Here is a 23,314-nt window from a genome sequence, read left to right as displayed (position 1 = left end):
TCACTGTTGGTGCCTACCTAACTTTATTAAACCAACAGCGTCCACTAACTACACCAGAAAAGAGTACAGCACAACTTAGAAACAATACAAAATGCCAGGTTCACACTGCGGACGCGACTGACCGTCACCGAGAGAGGGAGCAAGATTAAAAGGAAGAAGGCCAAAAAGCAAGGTTAAACAAGGTGACAAACTACATTAGGCCACCTAGGGTTAAGCAATTAAACCATTAACCCCACGAACAATAGAGAGCTGAAACGATCGTGACAATATATGGGAAAGTTGAAGAGGTAATCCATGATCTCAGAGTTTTTAACTGATGGCGAGTACAATAGGGGAACATTGTTTTGTCAGTTTGGCAACGTCTATTAATTGTGTTGCATAAAATAAGAAAATCCCGCGAAGAATCGATTGGTAGCGCTTGGCCAATAGAATTGCTGGAATTTAGGGTAACTCGATGTCTAAAGGTAAATCTAAGCTAACCAACCCATCTTCTTTTATACTTTGGACGGGACTCAGATCTTTTTTTGGTTGCATTTTAATAAATCCGCGATTCATGAAGTGTTGCCAAGTTCTTTCAATAGGTTTGTTGCTCAGCTGACTTATAGAATAGGTGTGATGCTATCTAACATACTATAAATGATATTGTAATTACACCACAGGGTATTTAAAGTTAAAACCAACTTTAATATGTAGGAAATTAGTTGATTAACAAAGCTCATTTATTGGTTTTTATAAAAAACTAGAAATATTTACAGAATAAATTCAGTGAAAATTTGTGTAAAAAAATTAATTTCATCCTATCGGTTTTCTATTAATTTAAATATGTTCCCCATCGAATTTCTCTGGAGCTTTAGAATTGCAGATTCTATGAAAAATTAACTTTTTATATATAAGAATTGTGAAATTAACGCGTAGTTTCAAATTTGATGCTTTTTTTGTCAGATTGACTGTACTACCTATGAATACTGGAACGAAAGGAAACCCGACATGACTCATACAGTACCCACCAAACTATTAGGTACACCCCCCTATTTTCAGTGCATTCTTATGGCACTACGTGTCCTAGAAAAAATGCAATAACTCTTGAACCGCTTGGGCTAGATTTTTTTCCTTTTTTCCCTGAGTAGATCTAATGATGATCTAGGGGAGACTGGAGTAAAACGGGACGGTTTTCGTTTGCCCCCTATATCTCCCCAACTAATCATTTAATTTCTTTAAAATTTTTTTTTAATGTATTCCCTATTGTAATGTACCCCCAATATTTTTTGTATAATTATATAATATACCATTTCCCCATAAAAGACCTTTAAAGTTTACTCAGATTTATGGGAGGAGCCTATTTTTGGGGGTAAGTGAGGACACGACCCGTTTCCCCCCCCCCCCCATATGCGCCGTGTTAAATACGGCGTTTTCAAAAATTTACAAAAAATACTAAAAGTAAAGCTAAAATTTTTTTCTTTGTGCCAAAAGAAGCACAATTCTTCACTCTATACGAATATAAAGAATGATTTACAATAAAATAAACTCAGAGAACCCTTCCCTATACCCTTAAGTTTTCCACTTCAAAATTTGTCGAAATTTCTAATGCCTATGGGGGCGACAGTGCAAGTGTGTAGTAAAAAGTACAAATTTTGAAATGGAAAACTTTAGGGTATAGAGAAGGGTTCTCATAGTTGATTTTATTGTAAATCATTCTTTATATTCGTATAGAGTGAAGAATTGTGCTTCTTTTGGCACAAAGAAAACAATTTTAGCTTTACTTTTAGTATTTTTTGTAAATTTTTGAAAACGCCATATGGCGCATATGGGGGAAAACGGGTGTACCTAATAAACTGAACGATACCGTAGCGCCGTGGAGGTAACTCCTACGACAACTTCATGCGCAGAAAAAATGTAGATAATCATTAGATCTACTCAGGGGAAAAAGAAAAAAAATCTAGCCCAAGCGGTTCAAGAGTTATTGCATTTTTTCTAGGACACGCATTGCCATAAGAATGCACTGAAAATAGGTGGGTGTACCTAATAGTTTGGTGGGTACTATATCCGGATAGATGGATAAAACTTGTGTCAGAAACCCAATCGTCTCATCAAAATTTGAACCCCGCAGTCAAGAAGGTTTCTTTTTCGGACGTTGAACAACACAAAACCAGTCTAGAATCTACATTCCCACAACAGGAAAAATTGTTGTATAATTAAAGACTTCCAAAGCGATGAAACCATTCATTTCCATGACCTTATACAAAGGACTGCTACCCTCGAAGGTTCATTCACATATATATTTTTATTATTCATGTAAAATACAACCCTTTTATCCCTCGAAACACCAATTACCGCTCGCTGAGAGCAAGGAAGGGTATCAATAGACACAAGAAAGCCAACTTACCCCGTAGGTGGGGCAAGTTGGCAGACTGTTTTTTTGCATTTTTTCTCAATTTCACAATTTCATGTAAATGAACAATGTAAACAAATACGATCAATTCATAGAGAATTTAAATCTGAATCTCATTCATTCATTCAATTTGCAAAACGTGTGGTCAAAAAATTCAAATAAATTCACAAAAAGTGACCCTGCCAACTAGCCCCCCCTCTCCCTACTATCAGATCATCTTCATCAGTCCCAGCTTTTTGTTCACTTTCTAAGGCAAATGGTTCCTCTTCTTCTGCCAACACATGATCAACCTTCTGCCGCCCACCAGTAACCAGCAGTTCCAGACCAGGCTGCTCAACCAGCTCCTTGGTGGCATCCAAGTCCTTGACTGATCACCCGCTTTTTCTTAATAAGCTTGAGCGGCCTTTGGTCCAGTATCCAAATCGATGGGCGGTTCATCATCCCATCTTGTGGGCGGCGGGCGGATCATCCCACTTCATTTTGCCACGCCTTCTAATGGCCCATTTGGAAAAGGCAAGGGAAATTTATAGCTGTATAAATTTCCTTTGAAATGGGATGATGCCAAAAATCGTTAGAAAATGACATAAAATTTCTAGATTTTCAATTGTTAATATCTCTGCTAACAAAGCCATGTGTTAAAAAAAAACGGGGTGAGATGTCTGTAGATAGGGTGAAAATCTTTTATTGTGAAAAATGAGTTTTTTAACGGTCTAGTTCGCCCAAAAACTGATGTAAAAAAAAGAAAAACCTCTACAATTTCTGTTGGACCCTTTAGTTTTTCTTAAATAACTAAAGAACTTTGACAGCTAGGAAATCGTGGATTCTATCATTCGGTTTGTTGAAAAATTCCAGATAAATCGGTGTATTCGGGGACTGGCTGCGATGTCTAGTCATCGTTTCCAAAAAAATGAAACCCCCAGACCTCCAAATCTTGCCTCCTTGAACGGTGGACTTGTTGTTAAAAGCGATCAATCTATTAATCTACTAATTAATTACGCGCATATAATCAAACGACAGAGAGAACTAAAGACAAAATCTATTTTAACATTTATCGGCAATTTTCAGTTGTTTATTATAACAGGTTCCGTATGAGGCTGCAATGCATCTTTTAAAAAGAATTTTTTGGACGCGCAGTTTACAGTTGCATAAGGGGGGAGAAAAAGACATATATTTTCCATCGTTACAAAACCTGTTATGTTCCCCACGGGAAATTTCTAAGCAATTTTGAATGAAATTTTTTTCTACCAGAAAGAAAAATTCATTGAAGTCCCCAAAACACGAAAAAAAAGAACTAACACGGGGAAAATCATTTTCAGGGAGAAAACATAAAAGAAGGTACAGTAATTTTACGATTATTATGGACCGTGAACATTATCAACATTACCGCCAGTGGGGCCTCTACCGCCTCTACCAGCTCTACCGCCTCTACCAGCTCTACCGCCTCTACCGCCTCTACCAGATCCACGACCGTAGCGGGCAGCCTGCACCTGGTGACCGGGCCGAAGATCCCTATAAGTAAAAAATAACAAAATTCAAAGATTTATATGACTAAATCAAATAAATTTTAATACTATAAAATTAAGTGGTAAGATGGTGCTACGTTACCAAGAATAAAATTAATAAAAATCTGAATTAGTACTTACATTCCATTAAATAGTGGGGCCGGGTTGCGACAAACACGCCGGGTCAATCCACGAAGACTGAGAAGATAATTCTCGCGTTCGATGTTATGACCGCGAGCCTGGTTAAAAGCTGATTGAGACGAAGGGAAACAAGAGGTGGAAAGATATTCAATATGTGGCAATTTTGACAATAAAATACCGTTGATGGCATCCTCCGGCTCAAATCCTCGCCGTTCAATCAAGTATCTATTCAAGTTTACAAGAATAACATTCGATGAATATTAAAAAGAATTCACCAAATAAACCAAACCTGGTATAGTTAAGTGATAAATTATAAATGAAAGTAGGACATCGAAGTTTTTCAAACATTCAGTTTTCATTCCCAAATTTGTGAGTAACAATGTCCAGAGAGGCAGTGACTTACCTAGACACCAAGTAGCCTGTGCGGTTCAATCCATGCGTGCAGTGGACCATCAAAATTTTTCCGGAGCTTCTTAGAAATGAATCTGCAGCTTGAAAAAACCTTCAAAAAGAATTAAATTCGATTAGACAAAATGCACTCGTAACTTTTATTTAACTTTTATTGATGGGGTAGACTTGGAAGAAAAGCCGAAGACATCAATAAAAGTTATAAATAATATTTTGGTAGTCCATCTCGAATTTTCATGACAATTTTTACTTTGAATAGATTCTACAGATGTAAAGATACTTAAATGCAAAGAAAACATGTTTGCTGACTATTGTAAGGAAAAATTTGATAGTTGTTGAGTAAAAAAATCGTTGGTATAAAATGCGAAATATTTCCTAAAAAAATAGCATACCTCTAATTATTTTATATGATAAACTAGATATACGAAACTTCCTACCCTCAAAAAATGAAAGAAATTCGTTTGGTCGATAATTTGGATTTTTAAAGTTGAAAAACGTCAATTTTGACAAAAAACGCAGTTTTACACTGTTAAAATTTGAAAAATAATGTTGTAAACTTAAGCTACGAAATTAAATTTTTACCACATATAATAATAGCCTCGTTGACATCTCTACCAATTTTGATGAATCTGCATTGAGACTAACCAATTTTTTTATCCAATCAAATACAGTCGTTTTTTTCACTTTTTAAATTTCGCGCAATCTTCGATTTTGTCGCACTTGGTCTTAACAAATAGTTTATTCTTAAGAAAACATATTCTCTGGTAGATAAATCAACCATTAGCGCAATTAGCGCATTTCAATACGCTTAGAAAAATTTTGTGATTATACGGTAAATCGGACTTTTAATTCAAACGATCGCCCCAGGCGAACGCGCCATATTTTTTTTCAAAATCACTATAAGAAAAAAAGGTTTTTATTGTTATAAATCGAAAAAAAGCCTAGTGGCGATCAAATCCGTGAGATGGTCGCATCAGGTTTTGGTTGTCTTCATATGGAATACCCCAAGTACCAACTCTTCCATTTGAATTTTCGCGCTCAGTTTTCGATCGACTTACTTGTTTACGGTGATGTCATTCGGAACTGAACCGTGTCCTCCGCACCAGATTTTTACGTGTTGGATACCCTTCTCCGTGAAAATCTGCAGAAAATGACCACAGATATTATTTGATTTATTTCCAATTTTAAAAACTTTTTTTAAAAGTAACCATATAGTTTTTAGTTTATACCTTTGGATCATAATATCGATTAGTGGCAGTCAGATCGATTATGCAGCCGACGTTAGGAACAAGATCAATCAACTTTTCCGGCGTAAACCTAAGATTTTTTTTTACAAACCCAGACATATTAATTTATTGATTGATTTTCAATGGTTAGGTAACCGAATCCCTTACCAAAGTTCCCGATCCAGATTTTTGTTACGGAAGATTCCCTGCAAAGAGAAAAAAACAGGTAAGAATTATGATAACAATAAGTCCTTGAGTGCTTTCTTGTCTTTCGAATGAAGATATTGTTGTCAAACAATTATCAAGAAAGAAAATATGGTTGTTTGTTTGTTTTTAGTAACGGTCCAACTCAAATTCTTCTTCACAGGCTCATATCAAATATCGTACTGTGAATAAGGATTTTGGTTAACTATGGCCCATAGTCAACCAAAATCCTTATTCGCAGTGCGATATTTGATATCATGGGCTATGAGCATGTGAAGAAGAATTTGAGTTCGACCATTCCCAAAATCAATCAAACACTCATATTCCTTCTTCGTGATTGCTTTTCAACAATTTCTGTATACATGGAACATGACAGCATGACTTTGTAGTTATAAAGTGTAGACTGAAAGAGAATTCTCCTACCTCATTCATGGGTACTTTACATGCCACTATGTGTATTCCTTGTATTTCCTGCCCCACCACAGAATAATCCAACCACCTAGACAGAAAAAAATGTAAGGAAACATTTGAACTGAGCTAGAATTCAACAAACACATAAAAAAATTGAACAAACCTGTCAGGAAGTTTATTTTTCTTCCCTTTTCCCATGGTTTGATTGGTTTCTCAACAAAAATGAGAAAAAGCAGAAAAGGACACTTGAAAACAGCCTAGAAACTCCGGAAGAACTAAAAACAGCAGCAGAGTGGAGAATTATCCAAAACAAACAAACAAATGTGTTGCTTGTTTTTATTTTTGAAAAATTCGAAAAGCCCATGTATCGATGGAATCCTACGTTGCATGAGTTACAAATTACTCGTGTGAGTGACGTATTATTGATTGTCAGTTGTCGCTTGTCAGAGACTTGGGCAATTGGCACTTATAGCTTCTGTATCTATTTCAGCTATTTCATTGTTCTTTCATCTTCTGAATTCATGTACTGTACATGAAAGGCTTTTTTGTTTGACTGTTTCTGTATAGCCTTTGCAATGGGTAATGCTGACACAAAACTCAACTTCCGAAAAGCTGTTGTTCAACTTACATCAAAAACACAGGTCAGAATTCAAAAGATTTTAACATCCGTTTTTTCTTTAACGTTTCGATATTAATTTATGAAAATGAAGCCCATTGATCCTTCGGATAACACTTTCTGGTCCCAGTTTTGGTCCGAGAGCATCACAAATATCCAAGATGTTTTTACATTAATTCCTGCTACAGAAATACGTGTTCTAAGAGAAGAATGTCCATCAAATTTAGCAACATTATGCTACAAAGCTGTTGAAAGACTAGTAAGTGCTGCAGACTCATCGTGTGCTACTCAGCAAGAACATAGTACTGGTAAAGTAATCTTTAAATGCAAGTTTTCCACATTTATTTTCATATGACTGATTTTCTATCCTAGTTATCAACTGTGTTCGCATACTCACAAGACTGCTTCCTTACATCTTTGAAGATCCTGACTGGCGTAGTTTTTTCTGGTCTAGTTTACCCAGTAGCTCTAAGCAACAGTTCAAAGATGATGGTGAAAATCCAGAGGGCCATGCAGAAGAATCTGTTCCCCTTGCCCAATCTTTACTAAATGCACTTTGTGATCTTCTTTTTTGCCCAGATTTCACAGTTTATTCCAGTAAAAAATTTGGACCTGTAAGTTATATCCATTATATAAAATGTAGGTTTCTTTTCTGTAACTTGAATTTACCTTGCAGGACAAACATGAAGATCTCCACTCAATAGATAGCTGTGAATTTATATGGGAAGCTGGTGTTGGGTTTGCCCATGCTGCTCCACATGATCCACGCCTTGATAATAACAGAAATGAGATTTTGAAGCTTCTGTTGACTTGTTTTAGTCAGGCCATGTATCATCCACCTGGGAGTAAGTAGTTTTTCTGTTATATTTATACATTTCAAATTACATTTTAAAATCTATGTTTTAGGTGAAAGTGAGGCTCCTAATAAATGGGTCCAACATTTCACATCACCGGAGAATCGCCATGCATTGCCCTTATTTACTTCACTTTTGAATGTCCTCTGTGCATATGACCCCGTTGGACTCGGTTTACCATATAATCATTTACTGTTCACCGACAGTCGTGAACCTTTGGTGGAGACAGCTTTACAACTCCTAATTGTTACTCTTGATTGGGATTCATCTTCTCAATGCTCGCAATTGAATACTATTGACGAGGTATAAATCAGTTTTGAGTTATTTGTAACATTCAGTTTAAGTACATTTGTTGCTTTAATTTATTGGTGCAGCAGAGCGGAATGATCCACGAAAATTTGTTCATCAATTATTTGTCGCGCATTCACCGAGAAGAAGACTTTGCTTTCATGCTTCATGGATTCACTCGTCTCCTAAAAAATCCTTTGATACAAACATACCTGCCTAATTCTAATAAGAAAGTTCAGAATCACCAAGAATTACTTGTGTTTTTCTGGAAGGTGTGCGATTTTAACAAGGTAATTATCCTGTCTTCTCAAATTATTCAGACTATGCGTTTTTCAATTAATTGTTTTCATAACAGAAATTCCTGTACTATGTCCTAAAATCGAGTGACGTACTCGATGTATTAGTTCCTATTCTATTTCATCTCAATGATTCTCGTGCTGATCAGTGTAAGTCGCTATACCTAGACGGCTGAAGAAATAATATGATAATCCGATACTTAATTTTTTGCTTAGCTCGCGTTGGACTAATGCACATTGGAGTTTTTATCCTTCTTCTGTTGAGTGGTGAACGAAATTTTGGAGTTCGTCTGAATAAGCCATATACGGCGACCGTCCCCATGGACATTCCAGTATTCACAGGTGGTCATTTACTTATTATTGATTCCAAAACAATTTTGTTATTCTAATGAATTTTAGGTACGCATGCCGATTTGCTGGTGGTTGTATTCCACAAGATAATCACTACAGGACATCAACGTCTTCAGCCATTGTTTGATTGTCTACTGACAATTCTCGTAAATGGTAAGTTCTACTTCGTTTCGTTATCTTTTGCCAACTCAGCTAAAGTCTTGTCCAACTGAGATTTCCATGGTCTTGGAGGAGGACATTTGCGGAAATCGTCAAGGCCAAGATCGGCGATGGGTGAGCCATCACCATCGCACCTCGCGCCAACCACGATGGATAGTAGTCGTGCGTTTTTTACTAACCAGGCAAGGCTGCAGTCACACGCGATAGGATTGCCCGCCACATAGAATTTTGAACCTTCCAAAATAGCCGAGTCGATTATAGGTCCGTAAATGTTGTCTGTTAGGGATGCGATGTTGTTTAAACTTAGGTCAATAAGATACGGCATATTATCTGTTAGGAGTAAATCCGGTTAGGTTTTGATTTAGTACTTTTTATCTTATGTAATTATAACAAATTGCACCTTCTGAAAAAGCCTGTTCTAGTGAACTTAGTTGATTGGCACGTAAACGTAGCTGCCACCGATCAGAGGAAACGTGAAACGCACCGGGAGCTAAAACTTGCAGATTATTCCAGCGAAGGTCGAGATATTCTAGTGCGCCCAAACGCCGGAATGCTTTAGGAGCAATCGTGTCAATCTTGTTGGAGTAGAGATAAAGTACTCTTAGAGAAGGCGCTTGACCGGCATCTTCAATGTTTGTCAGTTGATTCTCGCCCAAGTTCAGGACCTGTTTTTTTTGTTTTTCCCACACACACACATTGAATCAGTATCACCAATGAGATCTTAAGACTAAATTTATTTTTGTTACCTGCAGTTGAGTGAACGAGTCAAACATAGAAAAATTGACCCTGGTAAGCCGATTTGAACTTAGATCTAGACGTCCAACGATTTGATCGGTTCCTTGAAATGTATTATGGACAAGTTCGGTGATTTCGTTGCCTCTCATAAGCATATTTCCAACATAAGCTTGGGCAGTTTGACGAGCCAAAAGTGGTCCAAGAGTCGAGTTACGAACTTCTAGTGCGTCGATCCGCTTACCGAGAAGCAAAGTCTGTTGAGTAAAAAATTTAAATCTTTATCGGAACTGATGCAGATTATAACGAAATATTTGCCACGATTACGTTGAAAATTTTATGCATTTGTTGTGCACTTGTAAGAGCGACACATTCAATCATCAGAGCATTTTCGTCCAGTTCATCACGACAGGTGCATGGTAAAATTTTACCCTCTTGAGGTTTCAATTCGGGAGGGCACACATTTACAGGCGACCGAGATTCATTGGTGATCTGAATTTCCTCTTCCACTTCTTCCTCAGCAACAGCTAGGGTAGTTGGCGGTGTGGTAGTAGTCGTAGTAGTCGTGTGACGTCCCGAACGTCTTCCTCCTCCCCCTCCCCCTTCTTGTTTCACCTCTACCTTCGGTGCAGCAGTGGTAGCCTCGGATTCTTTTTTCCTTTCGCCTTTACGGCGTCTTTGAGAGTCCACCGGGGCGGTAGTCAACAAGATCACCAACAAGGCAGCAGTGATCCAGCGGAAATGCATCTCTATTGAATTTAATCATAAATTTTGTTTACTAATTTATTTTATTTTCCAGTATCTCCTTATCTAAAGACGCTGTCTATGGTGGCTAGCACCAAACTGCTTCATCTGTTGGAAGCATTCAGTACTCCATGGTTTCTGTTTTCAGCCCCCAACAACCATCATCTCGTTTTCTTCCTTCTCGAGATATTTAACAACATAATACAGTATCAGTTTGATGGTAAGTAAATAGCGCTGTCTCTGCCTTCACCTTCTCTGCATATTGATCATTTATTCATTGTCAATAGGCAATGCTAATTTAGTTTACACCATCATACGTAAAAGACATGTGTTTCACGCGCTGGCTAGTTTGCCGACTGACTGCGGTACTATTAATCGTTCATTGTCCCGTCGTGGCCGTAAGCAACTCGGTCGTCAACCGTCTGTGGAATCTGTGAAAGAGGCTCCCAGTATGGAGGTATCGTTGGAATTTGGACGCATTTATCGTTTAACGACTCCACATTCATATTGATCATAGATAAATTTTTGTGATAAATATTTAAAAATAATCTGCATTATTTACAGGGTTCTCATCCAGCGTTGCCTGCGCAACCGGGAACACATACTTGCTCTCTCGCTATCATGCCTGGTACTTTTACACGCTATTTATCTTTCTGTTCGTTAAATTACGGTTATTATATCTTCGTCAGGGATTGAAAAAATTACCGAGCAAGAAACGGCCCATCCCTCATTACAGCAACTGAGTCAATTGACTGGTGCCGCTGTTGCAGTCAATGGGGCTTTGGAGAACATTACTGTCAGTCATGAGATAGAAGAGCGCGCTACAGCCCTGGTCCAGGGCGAAGAAGACGACGAAGATAATAGCTCGGAAGTGGCAGACAAAGAATTTGTAGATCAAGGCGCCTTCCATAGTGAGCCTGTCATCGTTGATGTTTCGGGGACGCATATTAAGGTATTTCCGAAAAACGGAAATTTTTTCTATTCTTATTCCCATTTTCAATCCTTTTGCTATATCATTTTAAAAGAACTATATATTCTGGATTTGCTACTTACATCCCTAGTACTATTTTCAATAATTAGTGAACAATACGAAACTACGGAAAGAGCGCCCTACTTGCGTTTTTTTTTTGTTATTCATGAACAATCTTTCCTAGCATTTTAATGAGACCAAGATATATGAAAACAAATCATTCATTACCTTTAGCGCGCTGATAACTTTCAAATAATTTTTTGAAATCTACACAAAAAACCGCCTGAATAAGGCCAATACCTTAACAGATGGGGCCAATAAGTTCTGACTTCGTTAGCCCTTGACTTGACAACAAGAACTGACAGGCTCTCACTTCCCCATATCCTTGTCAAGCAAAGTTAGAGTACTTTGTTTATCTTATCTTGAAAGAAATAACGGATAAGAAGTCAATAACATTTTAAGATAAGAAAAGTCTGTAGCTTGAGAGCTGTTGAAACTTTCGGCGTCTAAAATGTTAATTTAACAATGTTATATTTTTAAAAGCAACCGCTCTCACCGACAACTTCACACAAATCATCAAGCTCGGAAAGTTCGCAGCATGTCCTACATCACCCTGGCACTGCATCACAAGTTAGTCAAATGTTGTAAATTGTGTGATGATTGGTTTGCTAATTAGGTATTTGTTTACTTTGTGTTTTATTTTCAGATGCAGGTGGGTTTGCAGTGGGTACCCAATCCAGACTGGGTACTAAGTTGGAAACAAAAACTACCCCTGCAAACCATTATGCGTCTGCTTCAGGTGTTGGTGCCCCAAGTCGAAAAGATTTGTATAGATAAGTAAGTATTATTATTTTGGCAAGAGTTGTGGTTGAACCGTTATGATAATAACATTTATTATTTAAGGGGTCTTACTGATGAAAGCGAAATTCTGAAGTTTCTGCAACATGGTACGCTAGTGGGACTTTTACCCGTACCACACCCCATCTTAATTCGAAAATATCAAGCAAACAATGGCACTTCTATGTGGTTCCGTACTTACATGTGGGGAATTATTTATTTAAGGTTCGTATTTCAATTTTTTTTTTTTTTTTAAGACAGAAAGTTTCATTATCTGTATCTCACAGGAATGTTGATCCTCCAATTTGGTACGATACAGCCGTTAAATTATTCGAAATCCAGCGAATTTAACTAATGAGAAACTGAATTGCGCTGGATTGTATAACGGAAAATTTACCAATATAAAAGAGCTTTGCTATAACATCAATCAACACATTCTATCTTGCTAATCTAAAAATAAAATCATATTTAAATTGTGCTTATAAATTAAAAGTGAAGTACTGGCAAAATATTCTTGAAACAAAAATACATTTTATTGGTTGGGAAAATGGTCTCTCAAGAGATCTTCTCTACAAGGCTTTTTAACACGAATCATGCACATTCCATTTTCCATGGGATTTGATTTACCTCCGAAAATGACAATCATTATTCCTCGCATAGCGAGCTTATCATAAACATCTGCAATGACATCGTCTAATATTTTTAAATGCTCATTGCCCTTCTTCTCTTCGTCAGCAACAGACATGTGGACATACAACAAATCCTTATTCATTCTAGATTCTAGAGTAGGAACAATATTCTGCAATTTCGTTTCAGGAACAATCTCTACGGAATCGGCTTTAACATTACCGAATAATCCTGAATGTAACGGTGTTTTAGGGCGATAGATCTTGTCATATGTTGGCTGTGTTATCAGAACAGTACTTTTGTCGAGACTTTGTACGAAAGTAAAAAATTTCATAAGAAGGACGTCTTGAAGATCCAATTCCGATTCTGACTTGTTTCTGGAATGGAACTTCAAGAAAACGTATGAATGAAACACAGGCATTTCGAAATTTTAAAATTAAAAATTAAAAGACTTACTATTGAGTCGGACATTACGCTAAGTATCTTCTCTTTAGAAGGACCATCCCAGCAACCACCTGAACATGAGTCTCCATACTTCAATCCTTTTCCCATCTTTAATAACACCAGCTCCATGGAAGCAGAAGCATCTTCATTGGGGTCATGACCCATACGATCAAGCGATTGAATGTCACGGTCGCAAAACACTTTCGACAAAAACTGCAGCTTGGACTTCATGTGTCGACAGCCTGTCATATTATAGATAACGGCTGAATCGATAATATATGGATGGAATAACTACACAGGAAGAAAGACAACAATTAAATAAATTCAATATCCTTAATACAAACGCTTTCACTCCTTTTACTTCTAAAGCTAATAAGTCTCCACGAAGGCAGTGACCAACGAGGATTGCGTCAGGTGGTAAAAGCTTCCTAATATCCTGTTGAACATCAAACAATCTTTTTTGGATTCCCCTGAGAAGTGCAGGGGTAATGCCTGACCATTTCGTTGCGTAATCCCTAACAGGCTTCTCAGGAAGAACGTATGCATGGTAGACAGGATCCAAGTTTTCATCCACGATGGCTACACGGGCTAAACCATTCGTACCTAAAAAGAATCATATAATTAGTTAAATAATACTTCGACAAAATCATTCTACGTGTGAATCACCATCAACACATAAACACCATTCGCAATCTATGGCAAACATCGGGGAATTTTCTGTGACTGGTTCATATCTGTCCTTCGTAAAAACAAATTCTTTTGCACGCCCATGTCCCGGAAATGGGTAGTAACCAGTGATCAGTTGCAAGGCATTCAACATTAATTCAGGCTTACTACAACCCTTGGTATGCCCATTCATTTCTGTTTGGTCTTGCTTTTTGCTATCATCTCCCGATGTATCCTTTTCTTGATAACTTTCTTCAGTGAAATCAGTGATGCTGAAGATATGTCCTATTGGGATAAATTATTGCTAAAACATTCATTCATAAACAATTTTGCAATAAGTACCATTATCAAGGGCTTCTTTCAGGGATGTGTATACTAGATATTGATAATTAAACATTATTACTATGGGAAAATTATAAAGAAATAAATTGTGAGCTCAATACACCTTTTGGTATTCTACTCTTTAACATATGGGTGATGGGTGAATAGGCCAACGCAACACTCAAACTAAGTCCAGCATTATTAGAATTGAGCAATTCTACTCCATCCTCAAAAATTCCAAGAGTACGAGGAAACAAATCTTGATTATTTTCAATGTCATTAACAGACACATTTTCAAGAACCAGTACTGCTGTTTGAGAAATCTTTTGCCATTGTGTAAGTAGAAACCACCTAATGAAATGAAGTTTTTAAACAACCAATACTTTATGAAAAACATCAACACTTGCCTATTCAAATGTCGTACTTCTCCTGAAACTGAAAGTAGTATTAGATCCTGAACATCTTTCACTGAAATTGGAATACGTGAATCTTTGGGGGTAGATACACTTGCACTAGTGCCTGATTCAATTATTTTGAATAAAGGGAAATTCTAAATCCAGATTAAAAAGATTAGGCATGAGATGTAATAATTTTAAAAAGCAAATACTTTAAAAATTTTTTTTCTTGCTTTCAGTTTATCTTTTAGAGCCTGAAAATCTTCTTCATCTAAACGAGGTTTTTTTTCGGCTGGTTGATCTACCTTCACTGCAAACATTCTTTTTGATTACTTCAGCGTTTCCGACAGTGTGCACGTGTTCGCATCGACTGCTGAAGTGTTATGATGTTTGACAGCCATCAAACAACGTTGTCGGAATATTAAATTTTATAAAGTTTTTAAGAGGGGAAAATCCGAATGAAAAAATGGTCAATGCATGGTTAATATTTCTTTCATTGTAGATTTTTCCGGTTTATTTGTAATAATCTCTGGTAAATCACTAAGTGTATAATTTTATGTTAATATGTTCATGCATCGCTGTAAGTTGAGGAAGGTAAACGTCATCTGACCGGCGGTGTTGTTGTAATTTTAAGGGCTATTCAAAGGTCTAACCGAACACAATCTTGAGTCTTAAAACCCTGTTTTCTATTGCCTCGATGACTTGCTGCTACTAAAAGTTAAATCACAACCAAAGTTAGAGAAAAATGTCTTGGGTTCAACAATCAAAATTAAGATGGTATGAAACACTTGCAGTGAATGTACTAAAATGTGGAGCCATACCTAAACACATTGCCTTTATCATGGATGGTAATCGAAGATTTGCTAATAAGTGTGGAGTAAAGAAAATAGAAGGGCATTCAAAAGGGTAAACAGCTTGTTATAAATATTTTATGATGTTACTATTTCTGATATTCTTTTTTTTTAAATTCCAATAGATTTGATAAATTGACTGAAGTATTGCAGTGGTGTTTGTTATTAGGAATAAAAGAAGTCACTGTGTATGCCTTTAGTATTGAAAATTTCCGACGTTCTCAGGAAGAGGTGGATCAGCTCATGTCTCTTGCAAGGGAAAAGTTCAAACGATTATTGGAAGAAAAGTAATATTCTAAACAGCTTTAAAATTGACTTTAGACTTTGACTGAAAACTATATTCTCTCTCTTTTTAACAGGGATAAACTGAATGAGCATGGAATTGGCATTAGAGTAATTGGTAACATGGCTTTACTTCCCACTGATTTACAAAAGCTAGTTGTTGAGTCAATGGAATCCACCAAATTGAACACGAAAGCTATTTTGAATATAGCATTTTCATACACATGTAATTATTTATCATACTAATCCTTTAACAACATTTACATGGTACTGTGAAGCCATTTCATGACTATGTTTAATTATTTTCTGTGTTTTGTTTGTTTGTTGTTTCAGCAAGAGAAGAAATGACACATGCTATAAGTGAAGTTGCATGGGGTGTGCAAGAGGATCTTTTGAAAATCGAAGACATTGATGAAGACCTTATTCAAAAATGTCTTTATACTCGTCATTCCCTCCAACCTGATCTCTTAATACGAAGTTCAGGAGAAGTGAGATTAAGTGATTTTCTTCTCTGGCAAACTACTTGCTGCACCCTGTACTTTACACCCGTCTTATGGCCCGAATTTACAATTTGGGATCTTTCTAAAGCTATTCTTCACTACCAAAAAAATTTGCCAACCCTTATGGTAAAGTAACGAATCAGTTATGTGGTAAATCAAAGGTATTAGACTCATTATTTTTTTACTATAGGAGGCTCAGAAGAATTCTTGCATTACAAGACCGCTGCCAAACACAAAGGATACCGAAAGAATCGAACATTTCCTAACAGAAATGGAATTGAAAGAATCACAATTTAGAAATCATATTTTGACACAAGCGACGTAAACCTTTATGACCCATTTATTGTAACCCATCTATGTTAAAATTTATAGAATATAGAGCAAGTGGTGTTAAACAAAAAAAAGTAATACATCTGAGACTAAATTTGCGAAAAATTTTAGATTGACGTAATCAGATCCATTCTTTAGGATTTTTCAGTATTTCAGTTAATTTTGCCTCTGGGGTCCCATCCGGTGGTGAGTGCATATATTCCCATTTCTAGCAAATTGCAATTTAGTAAATGAGTTTTCTTGGGTTTTAAGACATGATTGGTTATAACTCACGGCATATACTGGAAGAGACATCAGAATACTCTCGATACGAGCACCGGGAGTGTAAAGTCCAAATTTGGTTCCACCTGGCACGAACGCAAACGTAATATGAATGTGGGTAAATTTTTTTGTAAAATGTACTTACGGTCATAGACTAAGTTAAACTCGACGTAGCGTCCGCGTCTTAGAAGTTGCCAATCTCGTTCCGCGCTAGTGTAAGGGTCGTTTCTGTGCTTGTTTACTTGAAAGAATGATAATTCGTTGAAATTTCTAATGGAAATCGTTTCAAAATACATATAAAAGTTTAAATTTTACCTAAGGGAACATATGACGGTACGACGGACTCGGCGCAAGACTTGACAAACTCGAAGCAATCTTCACTGGATTTTCCATCAAAATCGTCGAAGAAAATACCTCCAACTCCTCGCCTTTCGTTCCGATGGCTGACCATAAAGTAATCGTCGCACCACTTTTTAAATTTTTGATAATAGCCACGATCGTGAGAATCGCATGCCTTTTTAAGCGTAGAGTGGAAATGGCGCACATCTTCCTCGACTAGATAATACGGGGTAAGGTCGGTACCACCACCAAACCACCACTTGAATAAGGAGACCGTTATTAGCGTGTATAAAAATACTAATTATGCCGTACGACTTTTAAAACATACCATCTTTTCGCCATTTTCTTGTGTGACCTCGAAATACCGATAGTTGAAATGGATAGTGGGTACGTGGGGATTGCTGGGATGAATAACCGAGCTAATTCCGGCAGCGAAAAATGGAAGTTCTTTTCCTACTAAATCTTTTCCGCGAGCCTTCATTTGGCGAACAGCATCGACCGGGAGAACGCCATGAACCACCGATACGTTGACGCCAGCTTTCTCGAAGGTCTTACCATCTTGAATAACGCAAGTAACGCCCCCACCTCCTTCTGATCTCGTCCATCGATCAACGAAAAACTTTTTCGATGGGTCCTCTTCATTTTCAAGCGCGCGACAAAATTCTGCCTGTAATTTCGAAATTTCAAACGTTAAATATTCCTTTCATCCAAAAAGGGAAAACAGTATGTACCTGGATCTTCATGATGAACAATTCCATTTTTACTTTCATATCATCTTTGTCTTTGATGAGAGTCGAACGGGGAGTAACCGGCTCTGCCATAAACTTGGAAGCATCGTACGAGGGATCGACCACGTTCGTATTATTACTGGTAGCTGCAAAGATCGTTGTAAAGGAAGCTGCTCCTAATCCGAGTCCGGCGAATCTAGTTGCCATTTTGGAAAATTAAATAACATCCACGGAAAATTTGAATTAATGATTATTTTTACCTGATCAGCATTCGTCTGTGACGTGCGTGACATGTTACCAGCGTAGATAACGTACGCATCGTACGTAAAGTAACAGCGATTGGTTGAGCCCACTTCATTTTGAACAAACGACTCGAAGGAACGAAGAATTCAGAGTGAGAGTTTTACTGGAAATGTTTGATAAAACTGGTAACTTCAGCTGCCACGAGTCTCTTTTCAAGAGAGATAAGCTTTTTTACCAAAACAAGAGTTATTTGATATACCACGTAGGACTTAGCCCGCTTAGCCCACCCCCACCGCTGTATCTCTTTAGTCACGTCCAACGTATGTAACATTTTAAAAATTTGTATACTTCTATTCAGAGTTTTCTGACAAAAACTAGTAGTTAAAAAGTTGAAAGTAAACGGCAAAATACATGATAGGGTGGATAGGGACATAGGGTAGGGAAACAAATATGTTCGAAAAATTTGACAATGTCGGAATTCAAAGAGTAGTAAGAGGGAAGCAGACGAAAATATTTTGTCAGTCACAAATGCAAATTTGTTTGCACTACTTTTTATTCGACTAAGTCAATTCGATTGGAAAACAAGTGTTGTGATGATAGAAGTTGTAAATTAATCCCTAAACGTAGCGTACATGAGAACATATGTGTAACTTGGTTCTTTCTTGTGCAGCATTACTGATGTTGGAGATACGATTCGATTTCGCAGAGCTATAGTTGACTGTTCTTCATTCCGAGTAATATAAAACTTTACTTCTAAACTATGTGGGCGCAAGGTAATCAATGGGGGAACCAGATACCTCTGGATGCAGCCGCATACCAAAACATGAATCACGAACTTGGTAATTAACAAACTCCGCTACAGCCGAATTGCATTTTCATATTTTACTGTTATTTTTAGTGGATTGGGCCTCTTTGGCTCAGCAGTGGATTCGAATGAAAGAAGTACATGAAACTGTAGTCTTGAATGTTCCTGAAATGGCACAAAGTCACTATCAAAGCAATATTAATTTGTTGCGCTCATCACCAGCAGTAGAATTACAGCCATCAGATTCAAATGTGACAAGTGGTGAAGCACCTATGGATGTAGAGAAAGAAGATGAAATTACTTCTTCTGCTTCTGGTAACACAAAGTATAACTTGGTGTATAGAATGCCAGCAACTAATGTAAAATATAATTTAGATTGGAGTTGGCAATCCCAATCCTTGAATCAGCAAACTCACAACTGGCCTCTTCAACATGGACCATATGTTCCCAGACATTCATTTCCTCAAGTAATTCCATATATTCTGAATACATTAAAATGTATTATATAGTCCTATGGTGAAAAATATTTACTAGACATTAAGCTGGTAGTTCAAACTGATTTATTGAGACTGAGGAACATCAGTGCAAATCAAGAACTAACAAGTTTTGAACAAAAAATTTTAACTTTCATTTTATTGAACCAGGTCACCCACCCAGGAGCTGCAAACCTTCCTACAGCACTTGGCCCTTCCCAGGTTTGTGTGTTATAGAATTTTGCATTCTTGTGTCAATACATTTGACCTAAATTCATTGCAGACATTCCTTTCAACGATTTCGCCTTCCATGAATTTCACTCCGCGTGTTCCGCTGCTTCCACTGCCTCCTTCGGCCAGGCCAAACAGTTCTGACGAAGATAGTCTTGGAGCTTCGTCCTTTAACTCGATACCTTCGATAGATGCTTCTAAGCGCAAAAATCTACCTGCCTGGATCCGAGAAGGTCTCGAAAAAATGGAAAAAGAAAAACAAAAAAAAGAAGAGCGAGAAAAGTTTCTTTTAGAAAGAGAGTTGAGACGGAAAAAAGAATTAGAATCTGGAGGTCAAGGGGACTTGGCAGTTACTCGCAGTCGTTTCGATGATTCGGAAGAAGAAGAAGATGACACAGCCGATGAGATCAAATCTCCTCTCAAGGAGTCGACGACAACAGCTGTTCCCAACGCGCAAACTCTTGAGGATATTGTAAATAGTGAAAATTCCAACAAGTTTCGATTTCAACTAACAATTCTCCTTTCAGATGGTAAGGATTCGTCAACTTATGACAGAGATATTATTGGAGGTCACAACAGAAGAAATTCGGTCAGCAGCTGTGGAAGCTTCTCAACGAGCAAAGGGCAAGTCTGGCCTTAGTTAAATCTAGTTATAGCTCTAATCTATTATTATAGAACGATAAGATCCTGATAGTTTGCTTGGAAAGTGTTCGTAATTAAGTTTAGTCGAGGTGGTTTGATGAAGAAATGTGTAATCTTAGTAGAGAAGGTTATTGGTAAAAGTTGTATAAGTTGGTTGTATATCGACTACAGTCAAGAATCGACAAGTGCAGTCCCCCCTGTCTTCGAAATCATTGACCCGAAAGCTTGGTAAGTTTCTTTTATCATTTCTTTTTTTCTTTTTTCAATCAACGGTCGAGTATATGTTTCTGTGCGATCTACTGTCGATAGCAAAGTGATGCATACTGTCAATGCAGTATTGTTTTCGGATGATTGTTGGATGGGTCGTAGTAAATTATGTAAGCGGTAATATAGATTGATGGCCTAGTTGAATATGTTTGTTTAGGTTTGGATCAATATGGCAGTGACAGTGAAGGCGACGACAGCGACCAGGAGACGGTGAAGGTGAACCGGACTAGTGGATTTGATGATGGGACAGCTGAATTGTTGCGCGTAAGATTTTTTATGTTGGTGTTGACATTTTAAATAGTTGTCTTAATTATTGTTTGCTTATAAAGGGTAAGAACTACGAGAAGCAGCAACGGATGGAGGAAACTCGGGCAAGCGACCGGTTTTCTCATGTTGAGAAAGATTTAAATCACCCTGAAAAGCCTTCGCACTCGGTTGAGTTGGAGAAAAATAAGAGCAGTGGAGAAAGTTTTAGTAAAGTACTGCAAGATGGCACAAAGGTAGACAAGGACATCAATAATAAATTTCTTCATGGTAAGCCAAATAAACCACCTTCCCCAAGTGAAACATTCTTTCTATATCTTTCCACACCTGTTTTTTTTTTCTATACAGTTGCAAATTGCTTCCGTTTATAACCTGTTTTAAGTTTGTGTGTTGTTTTTTTTTTTTTTGTTCTTTTAAATAATTTTTCATCGTGCAGAATTTTAATTTTGTGGTATTATTACAGGTCATGGCCATGCGGAAACTTCGAGTCCTTCAGAAAAAGAAGATTCGGCTGTGAAGAGTGAAAAAATTTCTGACTGCAAAAGGGAGATTTCTGTGGTTAGGGAAAATAGTATGACTTCAAAATCTCAAGATCGGTCGAACGCAGGAAGTAGTCGTTCTCGTCAACGATCACGTTCTCCCGAAAGAAGAAAACGTTCGCGATCTAGGGATTGTCAATATTCTAGTAGACGATCAAGAGATTACCCTAAGAGTAGACGCCGATCACGTTCTCGAGAACGGAAACGTTCCAACAGTCGCCGCAGATCTCGTGATCGGAGGCGATCTGTAAGTAGACGAAGATCGCGTTCTAATGATAGAAAATCTATGGGCAGTAAAGGGAAAGAAAGAGCTAGTTCTAAAGATAGGAGGAAATAGTACATTCGGGCGTAAAGAATGAGAAAATGTTTCGTGCGTAAGTAATAAATATACTGTGTGTGAGTGGAGTTAATTATAATCTTATGTAATAGGAAGTTAATACAAATTGGAACTGTTGTCAGAAATTGTTTTATTAACATTTAATTATTTCCCGTAACGCTGTTGGCATGAACCATATTCGAGCATGGTTGAAACTAAATGGTCAACGCGTATTCTCATGTGATTGGGTACACGCCTGAAAAGATAGAAGGTAAATAAAATTCTAGTGATAGTAAATTCTAAATATTTTTCTTACATCATCTGAGTAAGTCTAAGATGCCATGGGGAGTACCCTAGGGTAGTGTTAGACAGTAAGCTGCCAAACTGTAACATCAACTCTGGGTCTTTGGGGTAGAATTGATTCATGGTGTTTTCCACTACACCCTGATCAATTTGACAATAATTTAATTCACCCACTATTTGCCTTGTAACTTGGGCAAACAGAGGTTTGCCATCATTTTGATTCATGATGAAAACATTGATAGAATCTTTAAGAAAAAAGATAATTAGAAAAATGAATTTCACTACTATACTATCCAATTACCCAAATTGTAGAATTCTTTTGTTACAAAGCCTTTATGAACAGCAACAGATTTGGATTTCAATCCATTGCGAAAATTGGCAGCAACACCTTTCAATTTGATTTTGATTTCATCATGACAGCTAGTCAGACAACCTAAAATTTTAACAGTTATGCATCAATCAAATTTGCTAGAAAAATAAGGTACTAATTAAACAGGTAATAAATAAATACCTTCATGATCATAGAGACTGATGCAATAGACACCCATACTAACAAACCACTCAACAATAGTTATTATTCTATCAATGTTTACATCCTTCTCAGTAAACAAGCAAGCAACATGAATGGGAAGTTTTTGAAGTAGTTTCAGGTCACTTCCAATAGTTTGAAGGAGAAGACGTTCATCTTTTATATTTGCACCTAATTTCACAGTCGTGGCATTCAGCAAAACATGGCAGTCTGCTGGCCAGAGGTAAGTTCGATCCTTAACAACTGGTTTGATACGATCAATGAGTTCACTAAACGCCACATGAATGTTGTGAATATATGTGATAATAAAATGAAGAATCACATAGAGCACATTAAGAACCCCCATGACCGATAGAATTTAACTAAATTAACTAAAAAAGGGTGACCACTTGTCACATGACATGCCGGTCTGCTGGATCTTTTGGCATGTCAAACAGTTTACATCGACGCCACTTTTTTAACACATGTCAAATAAAAATAGCAACACTTGAATTGATTGCCATAAATCACACAACTAATTATTAGCTCGATTCCAGGTATAATTTTCTCTTTTTTATCAAAACAGCACCTACAAGAAAAAAAAATTATGTTTTTACGGACGCGGACTTCGAACGTTTTTTCTCACAACAAATATTCTACTGAAAATTAATTGTCATTAGAATTTTACTTACTTGTTCTAATTTGTAAATTTAGAAGTGAACTTGTGATCTTGGTCATCTGAATAATAAAATGAACTGGAAAAATGAATTTTTATCGGCTTCGGTTATCGAATGTCGACGTGGCTGGAATTGCCCTTAGGGGATTGAAGCTGATGCTTCTACGTAAAACTG

General features: G+C 37.2%; 8 protein-coding genes and 2 long non-coding RNA genes across 12 annotated transcripts; 3 read left to right on the top strand and 7 right to left on the bottom strand.

Annotated features, from left to right (window-relative positions):
- Window positions 1–2: 2 nt before the first annotated feature.
- Window positions 3–20,702, bottom strand: LOC124342498. The gene is made up of 3 exons (XR_006918877.1): window positions 20,567–20,702; window positions 5,566–5,569; window positions 3–13 (listed from the first exon to the last, which is right to left on the bottom strand). It is a non-coding gene; the product is annotated as an uncharacterized LOC124342498 (long non-coding RNA).
- Window positions 3,261–4,507, bottom strand: LOC124342463. Its single transcript, XM_046795457.1, has 3 exons — window positions 4,436–4,507; window positions 4,033–4,257; window positions 3,261–3,898 (listed from the first exon to the last, which is right to left on the bottom strand). The coding sequence occupies exons 1-3, from the start codon at window positions 4,483–4,485 to the stop codon at window positions 3,745–3,747; spliced, it is 429 nt and encodes a 142-aa protein (XP_046651413.1). The 5' UTR covers window positions 4,486–4,507; the 3' UTR covers window positions 3,261–3,744.
- On the bottom strand, window positions 5,693–6,606 carry LOC124342516. Its single transcript, XR_006918898.1, has 3 exons — window positions 6,294–6,606; window positions 5,835–5,872; window positions 5,693–5,757 (listed from the first exon to the last, which is right to left on the bottom strand). It is a non-coding gene; the product is annotated as an uncharacterized LOC124342516 (long non-coding RNA).
- On the top strand, window positions 6,726–12,676 carry LOC124342386 (protein HID1-like). 2 transcript variants are annotated; one of them, XM_046795364.1, is made up of 17 exons: window positions 6,726–6,922; window positions 6,992–7,205; window positions 7,270–7,511; window positions 7,574–7,742; window positions 7,804–8,054; window positions 8,129–8,329; window positions 8,395–8,485; window positions 8,552–8,677; window positions 8,735–8,839; window positions 10,377–10,541; window positions 10,609–10,778; window positions 10,886–10,949; window positions 11,011–11,273; window positions 11,835–11,921; window positions 11,998–12,128; window positions 12,195–12,353; window positions 12,416–12,676. In XM_046795364.1, the coding sequence occupies exons 1-17, from the start codon at window positions 6,857–6,859 to the stop codon at window positions 12,477–12,479; spliced, it is 2,568 nt and encodes an 855-aa protein (XP_046651320.1). In that variant the 5' UTR covers window positions 6,726–6,856; the 3' UTR covers window positions 12,480–12,676. The 2 variants fall into 2 exon arrangements, with proteins under 2 accessions (XP_046651320.1, XP_046651319.1); XM_046795363.1 differs by having other exon boundaries at window positions 8,126–8,329.
- On the bottom strand, window positions 8,744–11,654 carry LOC124342424 (slit homolog 1 protein-like). The gene is made up of 5 exons (XM_046795416.1): window positions 11,520–11,654; window positions 9,905–10,326; window positions 9,592–9,834; window positions 9,246–9,510; window positions 8,744–9,175 (listed from the first exon to the last, which is right to left on the bottom strand). Exons 2-5 carry the CDS (start codon window positions 10,322–10,324, stop codon window positions 8,847–8,849), a joined length of 1,257 nt encoding a protein of 418 aa, XP_046651372.1. The 5' UTR covers window positions 10,325–10,326; window positions 11,520–11,654; the 3' UTR covers window positions 8,744–8,846.
- On the bottom strand, window positions 12,640–14,978 carry LOC124342402 (RNA exonuclease 1-like). Its single transcript, XM_046795388.1, has 8 exons — window positions 14,794–14,978; window positions 14,594–14,736; window positions 14,311–14,537; window positions 14,208–14,240; window positions 13,866–14,150; window positions 13,561–13,802; window positions 13,212–13,490; window positions 12,640–13,143 (listed from the first exon to the last, which is right to left on the bottom strand). The coding sequence occupies exons 1-8, from the start codon at window positions 14,899–14,901 to the stop codon at window positions 12,661–12,663; spliced, it is 1,800 nt and encodes a 599-aa protein (XP_046651344.1). The 5' UTR covers window positions 14,902–14,978; the 3' UTR covers window positions 12,640–12,660.
- Window positions 15,159–16,649, top strand: LOC124342436 (dehydrodolichyl diphosphate synthase complex subunit DHDDS-like). Its single transcript, XM_046795427.1, has 5 exons — window positions 15,159–15,487; window positions 15,558–15,719; window positions 15,792–15,940; window positions 16,048–16,340; window positions 16,405–16,649. Exons 1-5 carry the CDS (start codon window positions 15,327–15,329, stop codon window positions 16,537–16,539), a joined length of 900 nt encoding a protein of 299 aa, XP_046651383.1. The 5' UTR covers window positions 15,159–15,326; the 3' UTR covers window positions 16,540–16,649.
- LOC124342426 (oxygen-dependent coproporphyrinogen-III oxidase-like) lies at window positions 16,537–18,483 on the bottom strand. The gene is made up of 7 exons (XM_046795418.1): window positions 18,133–18,483; window positions 17,876–18,068; window positions 17,473–17,811; window positions 17,121–17,403; window positions 16,951–17,046; window positions 16,818–16,891; window positions 16,537–16,752 (listed from the first exon to the last, which is right to left on the bottom strand). The coding sequence occupies exons 1-7, from the start codon at window positions 18,228–18,230 to the stop codon at window positions 16,666–16,668; spliced, it is 1,170 nt and encodes a 389-aa protein (XP_046651374.1). The 5' UTR covers window positions 18,231–18,483; the 3' UTR covers window positions 16,537–16,665.
- Window positions 18,612–21,798, top strand: LOC124342403 (arginine/serine-rich protein PNISR-like). Of its 2 annotated transcripts, none has more exons than XM_046795389.1 (11): window positions 18,612–18,720; window positions 18,786–18,954; window positions 19,014–19,235; window positions 19,296–19,387; window positions 19,565–19,615; window positions 19,677–20,096; window positions 20,152–20,248; window positions 20,438–20,494; window positions 20,691–20,797; window positions 20,863–21,067; window positions 21,261–21,798. In XM_046795389.1, exons 2-11 carry the CDS (start codon window positions 18,876–18,878, stop codon window positions 21,671–21,673), a joined length of 1,743 nt encoding a protein of 580 aa, XP_046651345.1. In that variant the 5' UTR covers window positions 18,612–18,720; window positions 18,786–18,875; the 3' UTR covers window positions 21,674–21,798. The 2 variants fall into 2 exon arrangements, with proteins under 2 accessions (XP_046651345.1, XP_046651346.1); XM_046795390.1 differs by having other exon boundaries at window positions 18,616–18,717.
- LOC124342444 (dehydrodolichyl diphosphate synthase complex subunit nus1-like) lies at window positions 21,787–23,280 on the bottom strand. Its single transcript, XM_046795434.1, has 5 exons — window positions 23,156–23,280; window positions 22,467–23,052; window positions 22,257–22,388; window positions 21,969–22,200; window positions 21,787–21,908 (listed from the first exon to the last, which is right to left on the bottom strand). The coding sequence occupies exons 2-5, from the start codon at window positions 22,828–22,830 to the stop codon at window positions 21,818–21,820; spliced, it is 819 nt and encodes a 272-aa protein (XP_046651390.1). The 5' UTR covers window positions 22,831–23,052; window positions 23,156–23,280; the 3' UTR covers window positions 21,787–21,817.
- Between the last annotated feature and the right edge of the window lie 34 nt (window positions 23,281–23,314).

This window comes from Daphnia pulicaria, chromosome 6, assembly GCF_021234035.1.
Source record: "Daphnia pulicaria isolate SC F1-1A chromosome 6, SC_F0-13Bv2, whole genome shotgun sequence".
Lineage (NCBI taxonomy): Eukaryota > Metazoa > Arthropoda > Branchiopoda > Diplostraca > Daphniidae > Daphnia > Daphnia pulicaria.
This window is presented reverse-complemented; position numbering and strand designations above follow the sequence as displayed.

Coding starts and splice junctions, on each gene's coding strand:
- LOC124342444 (XM_046795434.1), bottom strand. CDS start 22,830: ATGGGGGTTCTTAATGTGCTCTATGTGATTCTTCATTTTATTATCACA. Junction 22,389..22,466: donor CAGTCTCTATGATCATGAAG/GTATTTATTTAT, acceptor TTAAAATTTTAG/GTTGTCTGACTAGCTGTCAT. Junction 21,909..21,968: donor CTTAGACTTACTCAGATGAT/GTAAGAAAAATA, acceptor CTATCTTTTCAG/GCGTGTACCCAATCACATGA.
- LOC124342463 (XM_046795457.1), bottom strand. CDS start 4,485: ATGGTCCACTGCACGCATGGATTGAACCGCACAGGCTACTTGGTGTCT. Junction 4,258..4,435: donor ACAGGCTACTTGGTGTCTAG/GTAAGTCACTGC, acceptor AAACTTGAATAG/ATACTTGATTGAACGGCGAG. Junction 3,899..4,032: donor GCCCCACTATTTAATGGAAT/GTAAGTACTAAT, acceptor TTTTACTTATAG/GGATCTTCGGCCCGGTCACC.
- LOC124342424 (XM_046795416.1), bottom strand. CDS start 10,324: ATGCATTTCCGCTGGATCACTGCTGCCTTGTTGGTGATCTTGTTGACT. Junction 9,835..9,904: donor AAATGCATAAAATTTTCAAC/GTAATCGTGGCA, acceptor TTTACTCAACAG/ACTTTGCTTCTCGGTAAGCG. Junction 9,176..9,245: donor AGAACAGGCTTTTTCAGAAG/GTGCAATTTGTT, acceptor TACTCCTAACAG/ATAATATGCCGTATCTTATT.
- LOC124342402 (XM_046795388.1), bottom strand. CDS start 14,901: ATGTTTGCAGTGAAGGTAGATCAACCAGCCGAAAAAAAACCTCGTTTA. Junction 14,737..14,793: donor CAAGAAAAAAAATTTTTAAA/GTATTTGCTTTT, acceptor ATCTGGATTTAG/AATTTCCCTTTATTCAAAAT. Junction 14,241..14,310: donor AAAGAGTAGAATACCAAAAG/GTGTATTGAGCT, acceptor ATCAATATCTAG/TATACACATCCCTGAAAGAA.
- LOC124342436 (XM_046795427.1), top strand. CDS start 15,327: ATGTCTTGGGTTCAACAATCAAAATTAAGATGGTATGAAACACTTGCA. Junction 15,941..16,047: donor TATAGCATTTTCATACACAT/GTAATTATTTAT, acceptor TTGTTGTTTCAG/CAAGAGAAGAAATGACACAT. Junction 16,341..16,404: donor AAAATTTGCCAACCCTTATG/GTAAAGTAACGA, acceptor TTTTTACTATAG/GAGGCTCAGAAGAATTCTTG.
- LOC124342426 (XM_046795418.1), bottom strand. CDS start 18,230: ATGAAGTGGGCTCAACCAATCGCTGTTACTTTACGTACGATGCGTACG. Junction 17,404..17,472: donor AAGAAAATGGCGAAAAGATG/GTATGTTTTAAA, acceptor TCCTTATTCAAG/TGGTGGTTTGGTGGTGGTAC. Junction 16,892..16,950: donor GTTTAACTTAGTCTATGACC/GTAAGTACATTT, acceptor CGTTCGTGCCAG/GTGGAACCAAATTTGGACTT.
- LOC124342386 (XM_046795363.1), top strand. CDS start 6,857: ATGGGTAATGCTGACACAAAACTCAACTTCCGAAAAGCTGTTGTTCAA. Junction 7,206..7,269: donor TCAGCAAGAACATAGTACTG/GTAAAGTAATCT, acceptor TTTCTATCCTAG/TTATCAACTGTGTTCGCATA. Junction 12,354..12,415: donor TGGGGAATTATTTATTTAAG/GTTCGTATTTCA, acceptor TGTATCTCACAG/GAATGTTGATCCTCCAATTT.
- LOC124342403 (XM_046795389.1), top strand. CDS start 18,876: ATGTGGGCGCAAGGTAATCAATGGGGGAACCAGATACCTCTGGATGCA. Junction 20,495..20,690: donor ATCATTGACCCGAAAGCTTG/GTAAGTTTCTTT, acceptor ATGTTTGTTTAG/GTTTGGATCAATATGGCAGT. Junction 20,798..20,862: donor GGACAGCTGAATTGTTGCGC/GTAAGATTTTTT, acceptor TTGCTTATAAAG/GGTAAGAACTACGAGAAGCA.